General features: G+C 41.6%; 1 protein-coding gene across 2 annotated transcripts in view; it reads right to left on the bottom strand.

Moving 5' to 3' along the window:
* MYO1H (myosin IH) overlaps positions 1-22,122 on the bottom strand; it is a 112,601-nt gene that overhangs the window by 26,867 nt on the left and 63,612 nt on the right. For both annotated transcript variants that reach the window (XM_082354451.1, XM_082354450.1), the window contains exons 2-14: positions 18,471-18,632; positions 15,649-15,764; positions 14,176-14,374; positions 13,127-13,207; positions 10,607-10,786; positions 7,647-7,745; positions 6,400-6,513; positions 6,006-6,077; positions 5,226-5,345; positions 4,088-4,155; positions 3,645-3,750; positions 3,271-3,351; positions 928-1,019 (exon numbers count right to left, since the gene is read on the bottom strand). In XM_082354451.1, the coding sequence (XP_082210577.1) occupies positions 928-1,019; positions 3,271-3,351; positions 3,645-3,750; positions 4,088-4,155; positions 5,226-5,345; positions 6,006-6,077; positions 6,400-6,513; positions 7,647-7,745; positions 10,607-10,786; positions 13,127-13,207; positions 14,176-14,374; positions 15,649-15,764; positions 18,471-18,596 (1,454 nt within the window). In that variant the 5' untranslated portion in view covers positions 18,597-18,632. The remainder of the gene's footprint in view (positions 1-927; positions 1,020-3,270; positions 3,352-3,644; positions 3,751-4,087; positions 4,156-5,225; positions 5,346-6,005; positions 6,078-6,399; positions 6,514-7,646; positions 7,746-10,606; positions 10,787-13,126; positions 13,208-14,175; positions 14,375-15,648; positions 15,765-18,470; positions 18,633-22,122) is intronic.

Here is a 22,122-nt window from a genome sequence, read left to right as displayed (position 1 = left end):
CATATACTTATCCAGTTCCACTTATGTATCCTTTCAATAGTCTATAAGGGGTTTGATGAAGCCACTACAATTTATTGAATCTTTGCTATGGCCAGAAATTACACTAGGTGATTTATGTAGTCATTTACAATGCTATATGGTAGGTATATTAATTATCCCATCTTGTAGAAGGGGAAACTCAAACTCAGGAGTATTGCTTGCCCAAAGTCACGTGTCTAATAAGTGGCTGAACTGGGATTCATAACCAGCTCCCTACGACTCCAGAGCACATGCCCTTAAATTCTCTCCTCCTTGTCTCAAAGACTATGTTAAATCTCTAGTTGATTTTCTGGGGTGCTGTAAATGCTCTATGTCTTCATCTGTGGGATGGTGATGTGGGTACGCACAAATATACTAATACATCTGGTTGTACAATTCAGATCTACAGACACCACTGCATGTATTTTATGCCTGAATTAAAAAGAGACATTTCATGCATGTGGACATGTCCAAAATGAAATGATGAATAAAGATACAAAATCTTAAAAAAAAAATTCTACTTGGAATTCACATGACCTTGACCCCTACCAACAAAAGTTGTGCAGTTGGCGTATCATCATGATATTTCTAGGAATGAAGAAGTATCTGTACTCTTGGAGAGCACTGTCCATATATCCAAGATAATGGAGATATAGTTGACCCTTGAACAACATGGGGTTTAGGGGCACCGACCTCCACGCAGTCAAAAATTTGTGTATAACTCATAGCTGGCCTTCCGTATCCATGGATTCAACCAACAGGGGATGGGATCACGTAGTACTGTAACTATTTACTATTGAAAAAAAAAGCCCATGTATAAGTGGACCCACGCAGTTAAAACTCGTGTTGTTCAAAGGTCAACTCTACGTGACCTTCCCCCATGCAACAGCCTCGCAATGAGACACCTACGTTTGGAAGTGTGCGTGCTTGCCCACTTTCTCTTCCAATCTCTCCAGGAAACTCAAGTCCGTAGCAGGACCAGGACGAATACATTCTTCATCCTACAAAACAGAAAGAGAAGTCTCTGTTCATGGCACCACCCTCCATCAATTCCAAGTTTAAATGCTCCCACCAGCTGGGGCAAAATGTAGTGGATTGAAATATATCATCTCACACAAGTTCGGGTGAACATTTCTGGAGGAGGAAGGGTAATCCATCACATGTGCTCAGCTTCTCAAATCTGATCAGGGAAGCTTGGAACCAGAGAGACTGGAAATTTCCATGAAAAGTCAACTCTCCCACCTGTCTGACGCCTATGTCCAAAGTCTTCCCACGGACACTTCGCAGCTTTCATAACCAGCTGAAACACTCAACTTCATTGTCTCTTAACCACTAATAACCAGCTGGCCAAGAACTTACCCTCTTTTACTAGGAGCAAAGCCCTCAGGGAAAGCAAGCCGTAAAGCTAGTTGAGTATAACCTTTCCTGTTTCACAAGCTATGTCTATTTCCTGTTTTGGGTCCTCAACAGTGATAACATTTAATTGACCATCTTAAAAAAATGAATCAACCCTGTAGCTTTTATTAAAACAACAAAAAAGCTGGGTTCACGTTGGTGAAACAATTCTTACAAAGCAACATTTCTATGCTTTCTGATTCCATCTATGGCAAACCAAATAGAAACAAGTACTTACTACTAAGGTATTTTAAAATACTAGTCCAGCAATCTGCAGGCGCATTGAACGTACATGTACTAGCTTACATCAGTCTGTGCTTCCTGGACGTCCACGCAGCTTGTCCCCCCTTCAGGTCTTTGCTCAAATGTCACCTTCTCAGAGAGTCCTTCCTAGACGATCTTACCTAAAATTGAACCCCCCTCACCAGCACATCTAATCTTTCCTGCTTTTTTCTCCATTGCACAATCTGTGCATTTTGCCCATTCACCTGTTTATTGTTAGTCTCTCCATGCTAGAATTTAAAGCCTCTGAGTGCAGCTGTTTTGACCTGTTTTGTCCACTGCCATGTCCCAAAGCACAAGGCAGAATCCTGGCACAAAGTAAGCATTCAATAGGTATTTGCTGAACAGATAGATTCTAAATGCTTGCCATGTACCAGGTATAGTTCTAAGCCCTCTGCATGTATTATTTCACTTAATTTGTCCTTACAGCTCCTCTCTGAGGTAAGTGCTGTTAGCATTGGACCCATTGAAAGATGATGAAATTGGAGCTCAGAGAGGTTAAGACACCTACTTAAGCTTACACAGCTAATAAGCAGTAGGGCTGGGATTTGAATCGAGATGGTGCCCCTGTTCCTGGCGACTACAGTCGCCACCCATCAATGTCCCTGGCTGTGCTTTAGAATCGTGGGTTCACACAGCAGTTAGTTGTCGGGGAGGCAGGAGGAGGAAGGGGACCAGTAATTCTCATTAACAGGGAGGCAAACCGTAGTACAGATGATCCCGAATGGAAGGCAAGGCAGGGAAGTCACTTCTCACTGGCCTTCAGAATTTATTAGAGACATTGATGTTTGAAGTGGAATTGTGGATTCGAGGACCCTGATGTTCTCAGAAGTCACAATAGTTCAAAAGAAGGCCACAGGCCCACCTCACGGAGCCTCAACTCAGGATTCGTGGATATTCTTTTTTTTTTTTAATTATTAATTAATTTATTTATTTTTGGCTGCGTTGGGTCTTCGTTTTTGTGCGAGGGCTTTCTCTAGTTGCGGCAAGTGGGGGCCACTCTTCATCGCGGTGCACGGGCCTCTCACTATCGCGGCCTCTCTTGTTGCAGAGCACAGGCTCCAGACGCGCAGGCTCAGTAGTTGTGGCTCACGGGCCTAGTTGCTCCGCGGCATGTGGGATCCTCCCAGATCAGAGCTCGAACCCGTGTCCCCTGCATTGGCAGGCAGATTCTCAACGACTGCACCACCAGGGAAGCCCCGTGGATATTCTTTATAAAGCCTTCCTTTAAGTCTTCTGGCTCCCTGCTCAGTGCCAAGCATGAAAGCAGCCCCTCCCCCAAGTGCCTAAACCAGGTCCCCAGTTCCCTGGCTCATCCTCCCATGTCTACGGAAGAGAGGCACGCATGCTTTCATTATAAAAGGTCTTTCCTTGTGATCTCCTGATGGGCTATAATTTAGGTCTGTGAATCTGAACAAGAGGAGAAAGCTCAGCCTAAAGCCTGGAGCAAAAATTCAGCAAAAAAGTTCAACTTGCATCCCTCAGTAATCCCGTGGATTTCACTCTTAACCCTTTGTAAGCCTGGGTATTGTAAATACCATTGAATGGGCCCCAAGTCAATGTTAATTTTCTCACCAGAATGGAAATGATTCCTTTGTGTCTCTCTTCTACCAAGTCACAGATGATCTTGTTGTTGAAATACTGAATTGGCTCCCACTAAAATGACAAAGATGAAAAAAATTCTCCAAGAAGGATTAAGATGAGCATCAAATATAATTCTTTTAAATTGATTTTCCAACTGTTTTTCCCAAATCTGATTTTTATCTCTAACATTTCAAAAAGAATACTTGCTGGATATCAAAATAACTTCCCATGAAATAAGCAGAGAAGGAGTGAAAAATAATCCTTAGTACTAATCCGGAAAAATCTCCAATGAAACAATATTTCTCAAGTAAATGTCTTTTGCTAGGTTAAGAAATCAAATGAGGAGAAAACATCGAAACATTTACCTCTATACCTTCCATTTCATATTCTGCCTGTTCCGCTTTTAGGGTTCTCTCAATTAATAGTTGCTGGAGTTTCTCATTGCAGTAATTTATACAGAACTGTTCAAAACTAGAGGTGCAAAAGATTTAAGTAACTAAAGCTACGTGAGTAGACCAAGTTTTAAAAAAATTGCTTTTACTTATTTTTAAGGATGCTTTTCCATACAGATAAAACAAAGCCCTTATTAAACAAATAATTTACTAAATAGATCAGAAGAGTCAAGCTAAAAGACAGTTGCATTTTTTTATAGTTATTCCGGTTCTAGAAAAGTCTATTAGGTAGGGGCTATGCAAATCTGGAGAATTTCTAGAAATAGGAAAATGAATTCCAATGACATCAGAGATACCATAAACCAGACTCAGACCTTAAAGAAAAACAAAGAACCAGTGGGTAACAACGAACTCACCCATTCTTGTCAAAGACTTCAAACCCATAGATATCCAGCAATCCAATAACAGTTTTCCCAGTGAAATCCTAGTCAAAGTAACACACACCGTTAATCATTAAGGTTGTTTACTTTGTGACACTCAAAACCTGGTAGCTGTCCCCGAATCTGGGACTTGGCTATCAATCTCATGCCTTCTCTCTCCAGCAATGGCTCACAGAAGAACCTTAGGGTAGAAATAATTTTTGCAGCCTGCCTCCTCCTGCCTGCAGCCTCCCCAGATCCCATCCCAGCTTCCTTATCCGTCACCGGAGCAGTGAAACCTTCATCTTCCGATTCACTTCCTTGCTTCAGCCCTCTTCAGCCTCCCAATCCCACATTCAATCCAAAAAAAAAAAAAAAAAAGAAGATAGAGAAAGAGGGAGAGAAAAGAAGAGGAAGAGAGAGACAAAAAAAAAAAAAAGAGAAAACAAGGAAGGAAAGGAGGGAGGGAGGGAAGGAAAGAAGGAAGCTATAAACAGCAGGAAGGAGATGTTTATCCAGGAGAGAAGGCAGATACTTTGCATATCATTTTCAACAGACGACCAAGTGTTGTCCCACAGGGATGGCTATTTAAAGAGAGCATGCCCTTTTTTTTTTATTAAGGGACACAATTTAACATTGTATGTGATGTACTGAGTCAATGTATCCAAATCTGTCCTTTGCATGCTTCCTCCCTGAGTCTCACCACATCTATGTACCCCATTGCCCTCATATCATTTCCTTCATTTCCAGCTTTGAGTAAACTTCCTTTTTAATTTAAATAACTACACTTAAAAAGGAAACACGCCCATAGGGTAAATTCGAAGGACTCAGCCTGTTTTTTCTTATACACATTAAAATATACTGTTAAAAGGAAAAGTTTCTGTGTATACTTAAAGCCACCTGGCATACTTGAAATGCTGTGTGTCCCACACTTGGGGACACACAGCCAAGATCATTCAGCATGCATTTTTGTGAGCCTACTGTGTGCTAGACACTGGAAATGTAGACGTGAAAAGACACCATCCCTGCCCACCAGGAGCATACAGTCAATTCTCACAAATTCTTTAGAGTAAAGATATTGGTTATAAAACATTACCATGTTAGTGAGCACATTACCCAATGTGTGTGGACCAACCTTGTTCACTAAGGAGGAATTGATTTTGTTGACCAGCCAAGTAAATGTTCGTCCGTAAACGGCCTTTGCCATTGCATCTCTAGCGTAGGCAGAGAGTTCTAGCGTCAATGGGCATATCACCTGAGAAGAACGACAGGTACATCTTTACAGAGGTTAAAAATATTAAAAGGCCTCCTGAGTGTTCAACCTAGGCTTTAAAGATGACTAGAGAAGGATACTTGATGGGGAAAGATGCCCCTCCCGCCTGTTCTGTTTATGCTATTTCTTGAGTGCCAGGTACTGTGCTGATATACAGCCATGACTAAGGCAAACAGTTCCAGCCTTTGTGGGCTCACATTTTGCAGAGGGACATTCAACAAGTCACACAAAGAAGCACCATGTTGCTCTCAAGCTGAGAGTGACAAGTGCTATAAGGAGATATATATGGTGCTTTAGGGTAGGGGTGGGATGAGCAGGGAAAGGACTTTGAAGAAATGATCCCTGGGAACTGAAGGATGAGGCTGGGTTAACTACAAGAAGCATAGGGAAAAGTGTTCCAGCAGAGGGAACAGCATATGCAAAGACTCTGTGGAGGGAAGGCAGGGCGAGCGTGAGGCACAGAGAGCTTGTGATGGTGGGATGTTGGGGGATGGGGAAGTTAAGGCAGGAGATGCTGACAGAAGCTGGACCACACAGAACCTGGTGGGCAGGATTCAGGAGTCTGGCCTCCCCTAGGGCCACCATCCTGCTGGCAGCAGTGGTGGGAAGGGCAGGTACATTTCCACCTAGAGCCATTTTTACCTCCTCCATTTTGGCTTCAATCTTTCTATGGGTGAGAGCTTCCAGAAGGACCCATGGGTGGACCCCTAGGAGCTGAATAAATGGAAATCAAAATGCCATTCAGTAACCCAACTTTACTCACTAATAAAGAGTTTCCAGGTCCAGGTGTACCTGCCCTACTAATTGTGCTTTACTGCAAAACAGATCATATTTGGTCTTTCAACCAACTGGCTTTTACCCACTCCCTCATCTACCCCCATGATCTTTAAACCTCCTAACCAGTGTCAGCTGGGAGAACACGATGTGAGCCATTTGGGACATGGGCGTCTGGCTGCCTCACTCCCCTCCCCCGCCTCTCCATCTCTGAAAGTGTCTGCTCCCCCCGCACCGGGGCTCTCGCAAGTTGGACCATCACCTTGGCAATCCGTTTGATCTCGTGGGTGTCTGGTATGGAGGCCCAGCCTTGCTGGTTCTCTTCAAAACAGATGTTCCCCAGGTGTAGGACACTGGCAATAATTCCAAAGAGATTCTAGGAATGTGGGAAGTGGTGAGGAGGGCAGGGAGAGAAGACGGTGGCCGCCTAATTGATAAATGTCATCAGAGAGGAGATACCCGAGGGAGAACTCCCCGCCCCTGAATTCCAGCCTGGAGCTCACAGAACGAATGGAGTTTCCTCCTTGCCCAGATATTAAGGGAAGCCGGGAAAGAGCCTCGGCGGAGGGTAGGATGATGCCTCACTCAACTCCAGCACAAGACACTGCTATTATGATATCACCCTGTGCCTCCCCACCAATCTAATGTTCCAATGTCATGATCCCAGATACATGTGTGTATATATACGTGTGTGTGTATATATATATACACATATGTGTATATATACATACATATATATATTTTTAAAAATTATATCCTGGTCCTTGGAAAGATCAATAGTTTAACAATCGCCCCCCCACCCAGAAAATAAGGACAAAAAGATGTAAAAACAAACTCTTTATAAATCCTACAGTTTGGTCCAGTTTGTTCCAATACAGAAGCATAAATAAATGATATTCCTAGCATTCTAGGGGATTAAATATTTGAGACTGGGTTTAAGGGGAAGAGGAAACATGACCACCTGCTGGCACCCAACACTGGGAAAATTCAGGGCTGCTGGATAAAATGCAGAATGCCCAGTTAACATTTGAATTTCAAGTAAGCAATGACTAATTTTTATTTATTTTTTCTTTTCTTTATTGGAGTAAAATTGCTTTACAATGTTGTGTTAGATTCTGCTGTACAATGAAGTGAATCAGCTATATGTATACCTATATCCCCTCCCTCTTGAACCTCCCTCCCCCCACCATCCCACCCATGTAGGTCATTAGAGTACTGAGCTGAGCTCCCTGTGCTATACGGCAGGTTCCCACGAGCTATCTATTTTACACATGGTAGTGTATTTATGAGCAATGACTAATTTTTAGTATGAAGTTTGTCCCATGCAATGTTGGGATATACTTCTACTAAAAAACGAGTCAGTGTTTATCTGAAATTCAAATGTACCTAAGTGTCCTATGTTTTTATTTGCTGAATCTGGCAATCCTACCGTGTAATCACCAAGAAACCAGGATGGTTTCCTCAATCCCAGACCTGACCTTGGCATCTCTGCCCTCGGGGGGCTCATACCTCAAGGTCATCTTCAGTAAAATCGATGACAGAAAAGGCATTGGAAACCGTTTTCCAGTCGTTCTTGTCATTAATAGATGACTCTTTGGCACAGTGGCCCTGTTGACACAGAATTGGGTCGCTTAACAGCATTTTTATAAGGACAGTTAGGTTTATAAACACCTACTCCTAATCAAAATGATTTTCTCTACAAGCATGAAAAAGCTAGTTCTAGAATGTTCTGAGCTGTGAAAAAAATGGGTTCTATTCTAACTGTTTACCACCTGACGATTTGCCAACTGCTGCTTTTTTCAAATTTATTTGTAATTTTGTTTAAAAATCTGTCTGGGAAAACTTTCAAAGTTACATATTAGTGGTATATCTTTAGTGTGTTTTTAAAAATAGGTTTTCTTGCCATTTTTGCTGAATAAATTGGAAACACTTGTCTCAATAGATATCTGCTGAAACATGCAGGAAAATGACAGTATTTAAATTCAGAAAACAATCTTGACACACTTAGCAACCAACATCAGAAACTTCACTGCAGGATTTCCTTCACTCAAGGAAATAAAAGTTTGGCATCTAGAGAAACACAGATTCTACAGGAAGCGTAATAAGACTTTCCCCATTAACTCTAGAGGCTGTCTTTTAAATAAGTAACAGACTACCAATATCACAAATTAAAGAGGAAACCTTCTAGATGAGGGTTTGTTTTTTTTTGCTTTTGTAGTACAGAGTATTCCTAGTTTCCTGATTACCTGAAGATTTGTTATCTTAAAAGAGTTCCTTGTTGCGTGGGGAAAACAAAGGTGTCATACCATGAAAATATTCACCAGTGAACTGGCCAGTGTTAAATCTGCAACCTCCCAAATATCCCTGCCCACACAACTAGCAACATCTGCACTTGCCTCTCCAAGGGCAGAGCTAGTCTAAGTCAGTCCTCAGAGGACACCTAGAGGTTTGGAAGCAGTGCAAATATACTGCAAAGCAGTCACAAAGTTTGCCAAAGTTACAGGAGAATATGAAATCGATCAAAATAATACTTGTGAATTGCTTGAGCCATTTCCAAAGCCACTGTGGCATGAGGATCTGGCCAAATTAATCAGGCCAGAAAAAATCTGCAAGGATAAAGGCATGATACATTCCCAAAGAGAGTGATTTGATAATCGAATGGTTAGGAGAAGCCCTACATAAATGAAGTCCTCTTAAATGGATGAAATCCATCCTTAATGGATGAAGTCCTCAAAGACTGTAACAAATTGATCCTCTGATCATGCTATGAAAAGCCAAAGGTGATGCTCCCGTACAGCTCTGTTGGAAAAATGAGGTCCTCAAAAAGAAAAAAAAATCAAATTTGATTTATTCTTTGTTCTGAGAATTAGTACAAAGTTTGTTAAGTATAAAATGAGATTATGAGATTCTTTTATCTTCCTGATTTAGCTGCATTTTTCAAAATAAATTTCCATCAAGTCATCTTTTCCTCCATGATTTACTATGATACGCTGGTCTTCATTTTACAATATTCACTTTATAAGACCTGGCTCTCTTTCTTAAATGATGTCCCTGCTTTGTACTCTGCCAAGTGACCTCCGTTCAAGCCAGGTCCAGAGAGAAGAGAAAAATCCAAAAATCTTGGGGCAAAAAGGTGCTGGTGACATCAAACACTGAGAGGTGCTATAGATCCTGACCATCCCACACCCTAGTGCTGGTTGCAGAAAAATTAGTGCTGGGAAGTTAAATTCTGGAAGCCACTTTGTACAACACTACATCCTAGGATTGCTCATAGAAATGGTCTGAACTATTTCTGTAAGGGAGGACGCTCATTCATTTCGCAGAAAACAGTTCTCGGGATGGAAGGCAGGAAGGTGCAAAAAGTCTTTTCCAAACTAGTTCTGAAAGCAGAATGAAGTACCATAGGTTGTGGACAGAGATAGACAGTGTGTTTCTATCACACTAGACCAGAAGTTCTCACCTCAGCTGTGCATTAGAATATCCAGGGGATTCACTGAATTGCATTTAATCATCAAGGAATGTTTAAAACAACCCTGATGGAAAATATTTCTACAGTGGAAAGATCTGCCACCACCTTAACCTAGTGATCAAATTCGCATCACTAACAGTGAAGCAATGGACAACATGTGTCTGCTGAGATGATGCAGGATGTCTACTCAGGGCATCTATGCAGTGTCCTTACCAAAAATATTTAATCTCAATCTACTGCTCTAGCATCTTCACACTGTTAATTTTATGAAAAGAAATAAGAGTCTAGATTGAAAGAAACATAATAACCGATGCATGATTTTATCTTCGTTGGAAGAAACTGCTATAGATAGTATTTTGAGGACAATGGAAAATTTGACTACGGACTAGTTAGTAGATGATATAAGGAAATTATTGTTAATTTTTAAGGTTCAATATGGTAGCACAGTATAAGAAAATACTCTTATTTTTAGAAGCTACATGCTGAATTATTATTTGTGACAGAAGTGCCATAAAATCGCAAATTGCTTTAAAATGGTTCAGCAGAAGTTAGATGATAGAGCAGATATAGCAAAGTGGTAATAATTTTTTAATGTGAGTGAGGCATGTAATGATATTGATTCAACTTTTCTGAAAACTGAAAATGTTTATAATAAAAAAGATTATAAAAAAAAAAAATAAAACCACCCTGATGTCCAGGTCTTGCTCTAGACCAATTAAATATGAATCTCTGGAAAGTAGAGCCCAGGCATTTGTGTGTTTCAAAAGCTCCTTGGGTAATTCTAACTTCAGCCAGGGCTGAGAACCACTCACCGAGATATTGGTTACTGTACCAAGATGATATACCTGCCAGGCGTAAAAGGAGGGGTCAAGAAACCAATCAGTAGAATACCTCCACAATGATAATGAGAAAGTTATTGAACATCCCACAGAAGTCCCCCAAACACCCCTGATCCCCCCCCTCCAAAAGGCCACCAGAACCAGGTGCTGGTCTTTCCAACCTGTGAGAGGTATTTATACAGCTGGGGGTCTCGCTCAAGTCCCAGGTAAGCAAGGAGCTCCTCTTCTCCACCCTCTAGCAGCTGGTAGAAGATGTGGAAATTCCGCTCACCCTGATTTTGATAGACGACTCGAGACTTTTCTATCAAGTAACTGATGATATGCCCGCCTACAGGAATGCCCTTCAACAGAGAGCAAAAAATTCGGGGAAAAAAAAACAACCAATAATCAAACCACTCTCTTACTGGTGTCTTCTGATGAACTGAAATTCTGAATTTGAATCAAGTCTGATCTAACGATCTTCTAGGATTAGTGTTTTCTGGGTTCCGTTTCAAAAAGAGTTTTGCCTACGCCCACAGTCATGAAGATATTTTCTGTGTTTTCGTCTAGAAGCAACTGTTTTACCATCCACGTTTAGGACTATGACCCATCATTATTCAATTTTTGTATATGGGGTGAAGTTGAGGCCAAAGATCTCTTTATCCTCCATATGGATTTCCAGTTGACCAGCACCATTTATTGGAAAGACAATTCTATGCATACTGAATCACAGTGGTGCTTTGGTCATAAGTCTGGTGACCATATACGTGAGTGGGGCGGGGGGAGGGGTCTTTCTCGACTCTCTTCTGGTCTATTAGCCTCTTTATATATTCTTGTGCCAACATCACACTTGTCTTAATTATTGCTTTAAATAAGATATCCGGTAAAGGGTTTGTGTTCCAGGACATATATAGAACACTTGCAAATCAATAAGGAAAAAAAAACCAGACAGCCCAATTAAAAATGAGCAAAAGACTTTAACATACAAGAGGGTCTTTAAATGACCAACGGGCAAAACTTCATTAAAAATCAGGGAGATACAAATTTAAACTACAGTGAGAAACCACTATATCCCACCAGAATGCCTAAAACTAAAAGGACTGACAATACCAAATGTTGGCAAGAGTGTGGAAAAACTGAAACTCTCAATTATAACATTGCTGGTAAGAACCCAGCAATGCCACCTCGGGGTATATACCCAACATAAAGGAGTGTGCTTATATCTACTAAAAGAGGTACAAGAATGTTCACAGCACTATTTGCAATAGCCCCAAATTGGATACAACCCAAATGTCCAACACAGGAGAACAGATAAATGGTGATAAAAGTCGAGCAATCAAAAAATGAACAATTCCATGCAGCAACATGGTTGAATCTCACAGACATGTTGATTGAAAGAGGCCAAACACAAAATAGAACAATTGTATAATTGCATTTTTCTGAAGTTCAAGAAGCAGCAAAATGACTCTGTGATTATAGAGGTCAGAACCGCAATCACCTTTGGGAAGGGGGGGTATTGTTAGAGACAGGTAGGATAACCTTCTAGGTGCTAGAAATTTTTATATCTTGATCTGAGTGGTGGTTACACAGGTAGATTCATATGTAAAAATTTATCAAGCTGTATGCATGATTTGTGTCCTTTTTACTATGTGTAGAATTTCAATAAAAAGTGAAAAAATATATATCGTTATTAAATTTTTTTCAAAGTCTATGCACACACCACCAGAAACCCATGTTCCAGCCTCTGGGAAACCCTGAGTCAGTCTGTCCTCATCACTACACTGAACGCCCAGCCAGTTACTGTTCTCTAGCCTAAGTGTCACTTTGTCACTTGGAATTATGTGTCCTTGAGAACTTTGTCTACCCCTCCTACTTGCATTAGCCTCATTTAAACTCTGTGTACAACACAACCACACTCATTCATTATGTGTTGTCTCTGGCTACTTTCATGCTACAAGAGCAGAGTTGAGTAGTTGAGACAGAGGCTGTATGGTCCATAAAGCCTAAAATATTTACTATCTGGCCCTCTCCAAATAAGTTTGCCAACCCATGTCATATAATTATGTACACATAAGCAATATATTGTTTACTTTGGAATGTTTTCAAGTTTTATAAGAAATGGCATCACACTGACACCCAGTACGTTCTCATGACCCGTCTACATTGTGTGTAGCTGGCGGTCACATGCTCTCACTGCCATAAAACATCTCATTGTGTGAGCATCCTGCAATTTGGCTGTTCTCCTGTCGATGGGCATTCAGCTCTCTCGAGATGTGTTGGTTCTTTTCCAGTCCCTTTACCATCGCGAGCAGTGCTGTTGTGGGCATATTTGCACATCTGTAGGAATATCTCCAGGCGTGGAATGGCTCCACCTTAGATTATGTGATTTAGACATCACAAGATGATACATTGTTTTCCAAATGGGCTGTACCAATGTACTCCCCGCCAGCAATGTGTAAGAGTTCCTAATGATCCACATCTTTACCAACACCTGGTATTATCAGACTTCTTAATTTTTGCCCACACAGTAAAATATGTCATCATGGTCTTTATTTGCATTTCCTAGAACTAGCACTAATCCTGGATTTTTCAACTTTTTGAGCCAATAAATGCCCTTCCTCCCTTAAGGTGCTTTGAGATGGGTTTCCATTGCTGGCAAGTTAAGGGGTCCCCGTGAAGCAGTAATAGGAACTTCAGTGTACCTTAAAGTCAAACTGTATGTCCATGTATTTTCCAAATCTGCTGGAGTTGTCATTCCGGAGTGTTTTGGCATTTCCAAAAGCCTTGGAATACAAAGGGAGGGGAGACTGAACCAAATTGTCATTCACTGCCATTTAAGTCATTAAGTGTCATTCAGTGTCATTTAATGTGTCACTCAATGACATTAAGTGTCATTCAGTGCCATTTAAGTCATTCGCCATGCTCATCGAATTCCTGACCCTAAATGACATGCTCATTGGAGGAGGGGAGGGGGAACCAGGAATGAAAGCCATACTTTATATTCTAAGAAGGAATCACTATTTACAGAGGATTTGATGCCAAATATTGGGGTTGGACCCAGAGAAAAGAAGGGAAAAATATCTTCTCCCTAGAATCCAATCTAGGAATAGATTAGAAATGGCCTAAGGAGAGGTAGATAGGACCCTAGGCCCTTGCTGTTCTAGAAGGGCACAGTTAATGGCCCCGATCACCAGACACCTTCCTATATCAAAGATGTAAATTGTTCAGCCCAAAGTTCTACTGGGAAAATCCCTTCAACCATAAACACCTTTTACACAAAGAGCAACCAAAACACAGGAGAAAATAACGTGTTCAAAATCATCCAGCAAGTCAGTGAATTGCAATAGTAGAAATAATAATCATCAAAATGATTTTAATTAAACAATAAAAATATTAATGAATAATAAGAGTATTATTTTAGTGCTTACTAATTCTGCTGTGTGCTTTTTATGCATTCATCTTGTTTAATCCTCAAAACCTCTTAAGACGTAGGTACTATAAGTAGACCCATTCTCCAGATGGGGAGTGATTGCAGAAGCTTGCTGGTGCATGACTGCCCCAGGGTTAGTCTCCATGCCTGCTGGACTTCAAGGTCACGCCCTTCAACCACAATACTACTACCCATGTGATCCACTGCCCTCTTCTTAACTTCTAGACCTGCCCATTTTGACCGACCTACCCGAACAGAAGATTCTTCTTACTTAGTGACTTCCCTGGAACTGCCCTCTCTAGGTCCTCAAAGATCGCTCACCTCCAGCACTGGATTGGAGAGTAGCAGTCTGTCACGGGCTATTTGTAGTGACTCAGTCATTGGGCAGGTCACTGCAAAATACTGGAGAATCTTCTTGGAGGCCTCCGTTTTCCCTGCCCCGCTCTCTCCAGAAATGAGGATGAAGTGGTTATTTAGCTCAGAGCACATCATGCGGTAAGCGTTGTCAGCTATGGCGTAGCTGGGGAAGTAGTGAGACAGAAACGCAAGGAATGGAAGTGACTATAACCCTCCTTCCCTTGACTCTGATGCCCACCAGAACAGGAGGACAAAGTACCCTTCCTCCCAGAAGCCACGTCCAGATTGTGGTACAAGGCACTTAGTTCAGACAGATAGCAAACCTTCACCATGACCCACTGACTGATCACTCACAGAGTGTACTAGATATCAAAACTCTAACAATAGAAGAGTTACAGTGAAGAATTGGGGCAGGAATAAAAAGATTTTTCAAAATTTACCAATTTTTAAAAAATCTATCAACATTTCTTATAAGAATAAGTTACATACTAAGTTACATCCCCAAGAGACGCTCTATTAACTGTAGGTGGAAATAACATCTTGTCTAAATATTGAGTAACTCAATAGATATAAGATCTCGTGTTTTCTTCCCTTCAAAACCTAAAGTACTAAGAGTATAGAGGCAGGAAACCAAAAAGATTTGAAAAGTTCTGTGATAGCTTTAGGACAAGAGGTAAAACTAGTATAAGGGCTTTATCTACAAGATCAGAAACCAAAGCATGAAGGTCTCCCAAGGGTATAATCTTAGTATGTGGCCGAATTTGAAAGCTGGGTATTTCAGAAATCACTGGTGGTGGTGAGGCAGAAAGGTTCATAAATGCCTTGGGAGTAGAATAGGTGAATCACCAAGAAAAATGAAGGGAGAACCTAAATATTAGCCCAGAAGTCGACCAAGGAGGAGAACTGGGAAATTCAGCAAAGCCCAAGTCACATATAGACCAGGCAGGAAATTGCTTTTCTTATCCATCTGCAGCCCTGGTAAGTTCCTACCAATGGGCATTCTTCTCAGCTGCCATGACATTCAGGTACCAGTAGAAGGCACTATAGCAATTCATTTCCAAGAGAAGACACCTCTCTAGCCACATTTAGATTTCTCAGGAGCCATACAAAGATTCTACTTCTCATCATATTTAAGCTTAGATTTGATAATGATCTGCTGATGTTTTCCACTCTGTTGAAAGACTTGTTTCAGAAGAAGGCAGCAGTTTAAGTGAGATACACAACCTAATGAGCATGCATCAAGGATGTAGATGGTTGGGTGGATGGATAATGGATGGGTAGGTGGACGGATGGGTAGATGGATGGGTGGGTAGATGAATGGATGGGTGGGTGGGTGGGTGGTAGGTGGATGGGTGGGGTGAAGGGAGAGAGGGGGAAAAAAGAGAGGTAGAAAGAGAGAAAAATACTCCTATTGCTGACCTCATGGGTGCTACTTACACATGCGGTGGCAGTTCAAAGAAATTGACCCCTTGATAAAGTTCCATCTGGCTCACAGTGTAGATTCCAAGCTCCTGGTATGGGTTCACAGACACAAGGAGGGTCCCAATATATGTCTAGAGGAATAGACCAAAGCACTAGTGAGGAATTTCGGGGTGCAAATGTCTACAGCAAAAGACCATCACGTGCTATAATCCCCTTGTGTTCCTTCAGTGGTGGGACTATAACACGATAAATATGACAGGTGGGGAGGGGGGTCTCTGCTGTCATGGAACCTACATGGCATAGGCGGGCAGACAAACAGCCAAGGGACCAAGACTGCTTCAATTAGTGTGCTAAGAAAGGCTTAAATAGAGTAATGAGTGAGTGAATGACTAAGGAAGGCCACCTTAGCTAGTGGGCTTTGGGAGCCTTCTCCAAGGAGATGACATCTGAGCTGAGACTTGAAGGATGATGAGCCCGTCATGAAAAATGTAGGCAGGAAGGACATCTCAGGCTGAGGGGACACGTGTGGCTCTGCACTGGAGGCCAGCGAGGGAGGGGAGACTAGAAAATGGTAGAGAGGATGTTGGGGAGGGTGTGAGTTGAGACCATACAGGTGTCAGGAACTGGGGGTTCATTCCACATGCAATGGATGTCAGAGAGCCCACTCCCCGCTACTGAAATGAAACACTGCCCTGAACTATTATGTCAAAGAGATGACTTTGAGGGTGTACACCATGATCTGATTGATTCATGTTTCACAAAGGTCTTTCTGGTGATTGAGTGAAAGCAGGGCAAGCATATATACCTGCCATCTAAAACTGGGCAAACACTCCCACTACTGGCATTTATTTCTCTAGATCTCACTGTTGGATTCAACTAATATTCAAGTGTTTGAAGTACTTATATTTGTAATATAGCCACTAAAGAAAGCTTCTTGGAATATGATTATGAATAAAAGTTCTAAGCTCTTATATATAAAAATAAATATTTAGGCTCCTTTAAAAATACATCTGGAGCACGGGCTCTAGATGCGTGGGCTTCAGTAGTTGCGGTGAAGCCCCGCACCGCAATGAAGAGTAGCCCCCGCTCGCTGCAACCAGACAAAGCCTGCGTGCAGCAACGAAGACCCAATGCAGCCAAAAATAAATAAGTAAAATAAATAAATTTATTTTTTTAAATCCCGGTATTTAAAAAAAATACATCTGGTACTCAGATATAGAGAACAAACTAGTGGTTACCAGTGGGGAGAGGTGACGGGGAGCAAGATATAGGTTTGGGGGTGGGAGGTACAAACTACTGGGTGTAAGATAGGTTCAAGGATGTATTGTGCAACACGGGGAATAGAGCCAATATTTTGTAAGAACTGTAAATGGAAAGTAACCTTTAAAAATGGTATAAAAAATATATCTGGTGTTTTCAGATTCTGAGTTTGTTGTTGCTTTTCATTTCAGAGTCTCAAAGACTGGAGGTACTCAAGCCTACATTCAATTATGCTAAAATCATTCCAACTATTGTTTCCAATCTCTAGGACGAAGTCAAACAGAGAACCGGATCACAGATGAGTATTTTGACTAAAACTCTGCACCGCTTCCATCAGTAGAAATCTTCCAGGATAGAACACAGTTTCTGAAATTTACCTGTTCAGATTGGAAACATTTCGTTTATCCATGATGATCCTATCATCCCACTTATACTTCCCCAAACCATACTATTTCTCTTCTGCTTATACATAAACTTATAGATGAAATCTATTTCCACGATTAAAAATGTATACTCTGAGAAACACTTTGCTTGTTTCTTTTGGTAACCTTGGTTTCCACATGTAGACTAAGCCACGGGCACTATTACAAACAAAATAACTATAAGAAAACAATTTTTTTAAAAAAATATTTTTAAACTGCTTCTGATCATCTCATTTACTCTTAGCAAAAGCTAATAAAAGTAAACAATAACACACCCATCTACACAGACACACACACACACAGAAACACTGTTGAGTGCACCCTTAAAGGAATTTTCCTGAAAATCGACCAATCAAACCAAGGTGGAGTGATAAATGGAGATCTTAATAAAAATTGACCACTAGAAGCAAGGAGACCAACTTGAACAGAGTTCTGGTAAAGTACTGCAGTCTTGACCCTTGAAGATTCCTGGGATATGGTGAACATCTCTTACTTTTGCCTGCCTGGCATCAAGTCCCCCTTCTTCCAACAGATTCCTCTGAGAGAACTTCTCCAGCTCTCGGTCCATATCATGAGGTCAGGGGGCCACTGGCCTCATCCCTCACCTCTAGAAGTGGGTCTGGGAATAGCCTGGCCAGTCAGAATATTCCTCATTTCTACCTATGGGGATTGGTTCAGAGATAGACACATGACCCAACATGGGCCAATCAGAGCCAACCATCGTCCGTCTCCCAGAAGACTTGCTCCCTTCTCAGTAGCAGCTTTAAGAGGATAACATATCAGCCTGGTTCTGCCGGCAGCCACCTCGCCACCATGCAGAGAGGCTGCTCCAGAAGGAAACTGATGCAAAAGAAAGCAGAGGGATGGGAAAGGGTCCTCAAGACATCACCCTAGACCCTAGATCTATTTCTGGACCCTGAAGTTACATAGGTTGATAGATTCCCTCTTGCAGCTTAGGCCGATTTAAGTTGGGTCTCTGCCACCAGCAGACATAAAAGTCTTAATTCAAAGAATCAAAGTGCACCTGACAGTGGTCCCTCGACACCTCCCTTTAACGGCTAACCTAATTAGAGTGATACTGTTCACGATCATCGAGACAAGACCAGAAGGGAGCCACCACTCTAGGAAAAACAGCTGAGAAATGGGTTACATTACATAGATGAGGTTCTCGCTGAAACGCTTGCGAAGATTGTCCAGAAAAGCAGATTCACTGGTGTAGGCATCCAACAACACAAAATCCTGCACCCCGACCTTGTCCCGGGCAGTCAGCGTGCCTTCCATGTGCAGACGAATGTGCTTCCGCCCCACTTCTTCTTTCTACAGGAAACAGAACATTCCTCAGCAACTCACTTATTCTGTCATTTTTATTGCACGTCTAAAATGGAAATAGCAAGATCCCAAACCCTGGGGATAGTTGAGAGCAGAGATTAAATTATGCTCTCTTCATTAAGCATTTATGATCCAGTTAGGGATACAAGTAATGATAGTGAAAGCAATAACTGTAGTAACAGCAGCTGCTGCCAGGAACTGAGCATTTACTATGTTAGTCACTACACTAAATGCTTGACATGCATTATCTCTATTGATCCTCATTCTGACCCTATGCTCTTATCACGCCCATTCTACAGGCGAGAAAACTGAGGACAGAGAGGTTATAAAACATGTCCAAGACCTGCCAAAAGGCAGAGCCAGGATATGCGCCTAGATAGCCTGGCCCTATAGCCTGCTTCCCTGACCATGATGTACTCACTGAATGTTAGTTGCCTAAACTTGCTATGTAATTCCCAGATGAGTGATGAGAACGCTGGTCAGAAGGAGACTATCTTGTTGCAGAGGAGTATTTCAGCATCAACAAAGGACAAACTTGGAGGGTCTCCTCCCAAAGGCTGGGCTTCAGACCTCCCCGGAGAAGGTTGGTGGCAGCCCGCTGGATGGTGGAGAATCTTGCTAGGTTACTAAGGCCAGACCAGGCAGCAGAACAACCCTCCCAGGAACAGACGAGCAAAGGGAGCCAGATCACCGCTGGGCGGGAGACCTGTTGCTGCCCTGTTTGGGTTGGGAGGGCCGCGGGAAACAGCTCTCCAGGGCTCAGGTAAGCTGAGGCTGGGGGTGTGCAGAGGGAGTGGGGAGCTGCTGTGGGTAGGAGGGCTGGAAGTGTGTGATGTCTGTACTGGGAGGACTGTGGCAAGGTGGTCACCAGGCCAGGGCTGCAAAGTCACAAGGGGCTCCGTGCTCTGGGAACACAGTCCGTGTATGTCTGCCTCGCCACATCCCACTGTGCAGCTGATGGCAGCTGAAAGGCAAGGAAAAGCAAAACATCGCAAAAGGAGCCGTGAGGAGAACCCTTCTGCTATTGCAATGTCCTCCCAGCACCTTCTAGTGACAAAGATTGACATTATGCCCTCTTCAAGGAGAAATGCTTAAGGAGTCCACTTCATTATCCCAGAGCAGGTACGGAATGGTGAATTTGGATCTGAGAGACAATACATGGACACCTGGCACATATGGCTGTGCAAAGGTCCTAGAATAGCTGCAAACATCTTGAAAAAGAAAAACAAAGCTAGAGGACTCACATTACTTTAAATAATCAAGACTGTGTGTCAACTGATTTTTGTCAAAGGTACCAAAACAACTTGGTGCGGAAAAGGAACATCTTTTCAACCAATGGTGTACAAACAACCGGATATCTATAAGGAAAGATTGCATTTCAACCCCTACATCAGACTACATACATATGTATATTATACAATAAAATATATTGTACATTATATACATTTATATATGTATATATAAGTATATAGAGTTAATATATATTAATTTGAGATGGATTTTAGATCTAGATATAAATGCAAGATCTGTAAAGCTACTAGGAGAAAATAGAGGGGAATATCTTTGCATCCAGAGAAAGGCAAAATTTTCTTAGGACACAAATAACTGTAAGAGACAAAAAAAAAGAAATTAGAACTTCATCAAATATAAACCTTCTCATTAGAAGATACTGTTAAGAAATGAATCAGCAAGCCATAGACTGGCCAAAAAATGTTCATGAACCATATACCTGCAAAGAATTTGTATCTAGAATAAAAGACTCCAACAGCTCAGTTAAAAAAAAAAACAAAGAAATTGGGCAAAAGACTTGAATGGATGCTTCACAAAGGAAGATAGACAGATGGTCAATAAGCACATAGATAAGTGCTCAACATCATTAGTAATCAGAGAAATGCACATCAGAACCGCAATGAGATGCCACCAGAAGAGTTCCAATGAAAAAGACTGACGACATCGAACATTCGCGAGGATGTGGAGCAGACAGAACTCTCATATGTTGCTGGCAGGAAGGTAACGCGACAGAATCACTAGGGAAAAGTCTGGCAGTTTCTAATGAAGTTAACCAAACCTCTGCCCTTTCGTCCAGCAATTCCATTCCTAAGTATTTACACAAGAGCAATGTAGACATATGTCCACAAAAAGACTGGAACATGAAGGTTTACATTAAGTTTATTCATGATGGCCCCAAACTGGAAACAATCCAAATTCCTATCAACTGGAGAATGGTTGTGGAACATCTATACAATAGAATGGGTACAGAAATAAAAGAGAAATGACGGGTATGCACAATGACACAGACATTATGCTGAGTGAAAGAACTCAGACACAAAAGACTGCATGCTGTATGATTCCATTTATATGACATTCTAGGACAAGCAAAACTAATCGACAGTGAAAATCACAACAATTGTTGCCTGGTTATAGGGGGACTGCCTGGCCAAGGACATTTTTGGAGTGATGGAAATATACTCTAACTTGAGAGGACTCTGAGTTACATGGGTGTATCTATTTGTTAAGATAAATGGTTACAATGTTGTACATTATGATACGTGTAAATTTTGTTTTAAAAAGAACCATAAAAAATAATCAAGTGGGGAGAGGATGGAGAGTAGGGGAGGTAAAAATGATAACAGGGTGGCAGAATGTTCATAATTGTCGAAGCCAGGTGATGGGTACAGGAGGGATTATACTCTTCTGTTTACTTTGTATTTGCTTGAAATTTTCCATAATGAAAAGTTTTAAAAAACAAGATCACCACCAGGTGTCTCCCTTCACTAGCTAAATGGAGCTAGAAGGCGCAATCACCTGCTCTCTAAGAATGAAAACGATGCATTTAGATCAAACTATATTAGTGATTACAAATATTCCCGTTTTAAATATTTTTTATAAGGGAGGCAGTATAGTATAGTGATGAAGCACAGGACTTTGGAACATGAGTCTGTCCAGTTTCAAATCCTTGGGAAAGTCTCTTAATCTCTCCAAGCCCCAGTCTGTTTCATGTCTGTAAAATGGAATATAATTGTACCTACTTCATAGGGTTATTGGTTTGAACAGAACCATGGAAAGCTCTTGGAACAGTGCCAGATACAATATCAGCTCTGTGAGTACTGGCTTCTGTCCTCATTAATACTAATAATTAGATTATTAGAAACAAGACCATAATAAAGCAAAAAAGAAATCCGCTGGTAAGTAGTCAACAAGCCCCATATTAAATTAGGAGTGGGCTGGAGTCTGAAGTAATCTCTGGAGCTGTACCCACAAATATTACTGCAGTTGGATCTCTGCGGGTGGAGGGTGCAGAGATTGTAACAAAGCTTCTTTCTTATTCCAGTCCTAGAGATGGGAGCCGCAGCATGCTTACAGGAGTGAGTCCTGCAGTCAGCCCCAGCGCCTTATGCGACTTGCAGCCCAAAGAGATTTGACAAAACCTCTTAGGATTAAGGAATGTGACAATAATTTTAACTTGCAAGGGCCAAAG

Source organism: Balaenoptera borealis (assembly GCF_965194805.1).
Source record: "Balaenoptera borealis genome assembly, chromosome: 14".
Classification (NCBI taxonomy): domain Eukaryota; kingdom Metazoa; phylum Chordata; class Mammalia; order Artiodactyla; family Balaenopteridae; genus Balaenoptera; species Balaenoptera borealis.
This window is presented reverse-complemented; position numbering and strand designations above follow the sequence as displayed.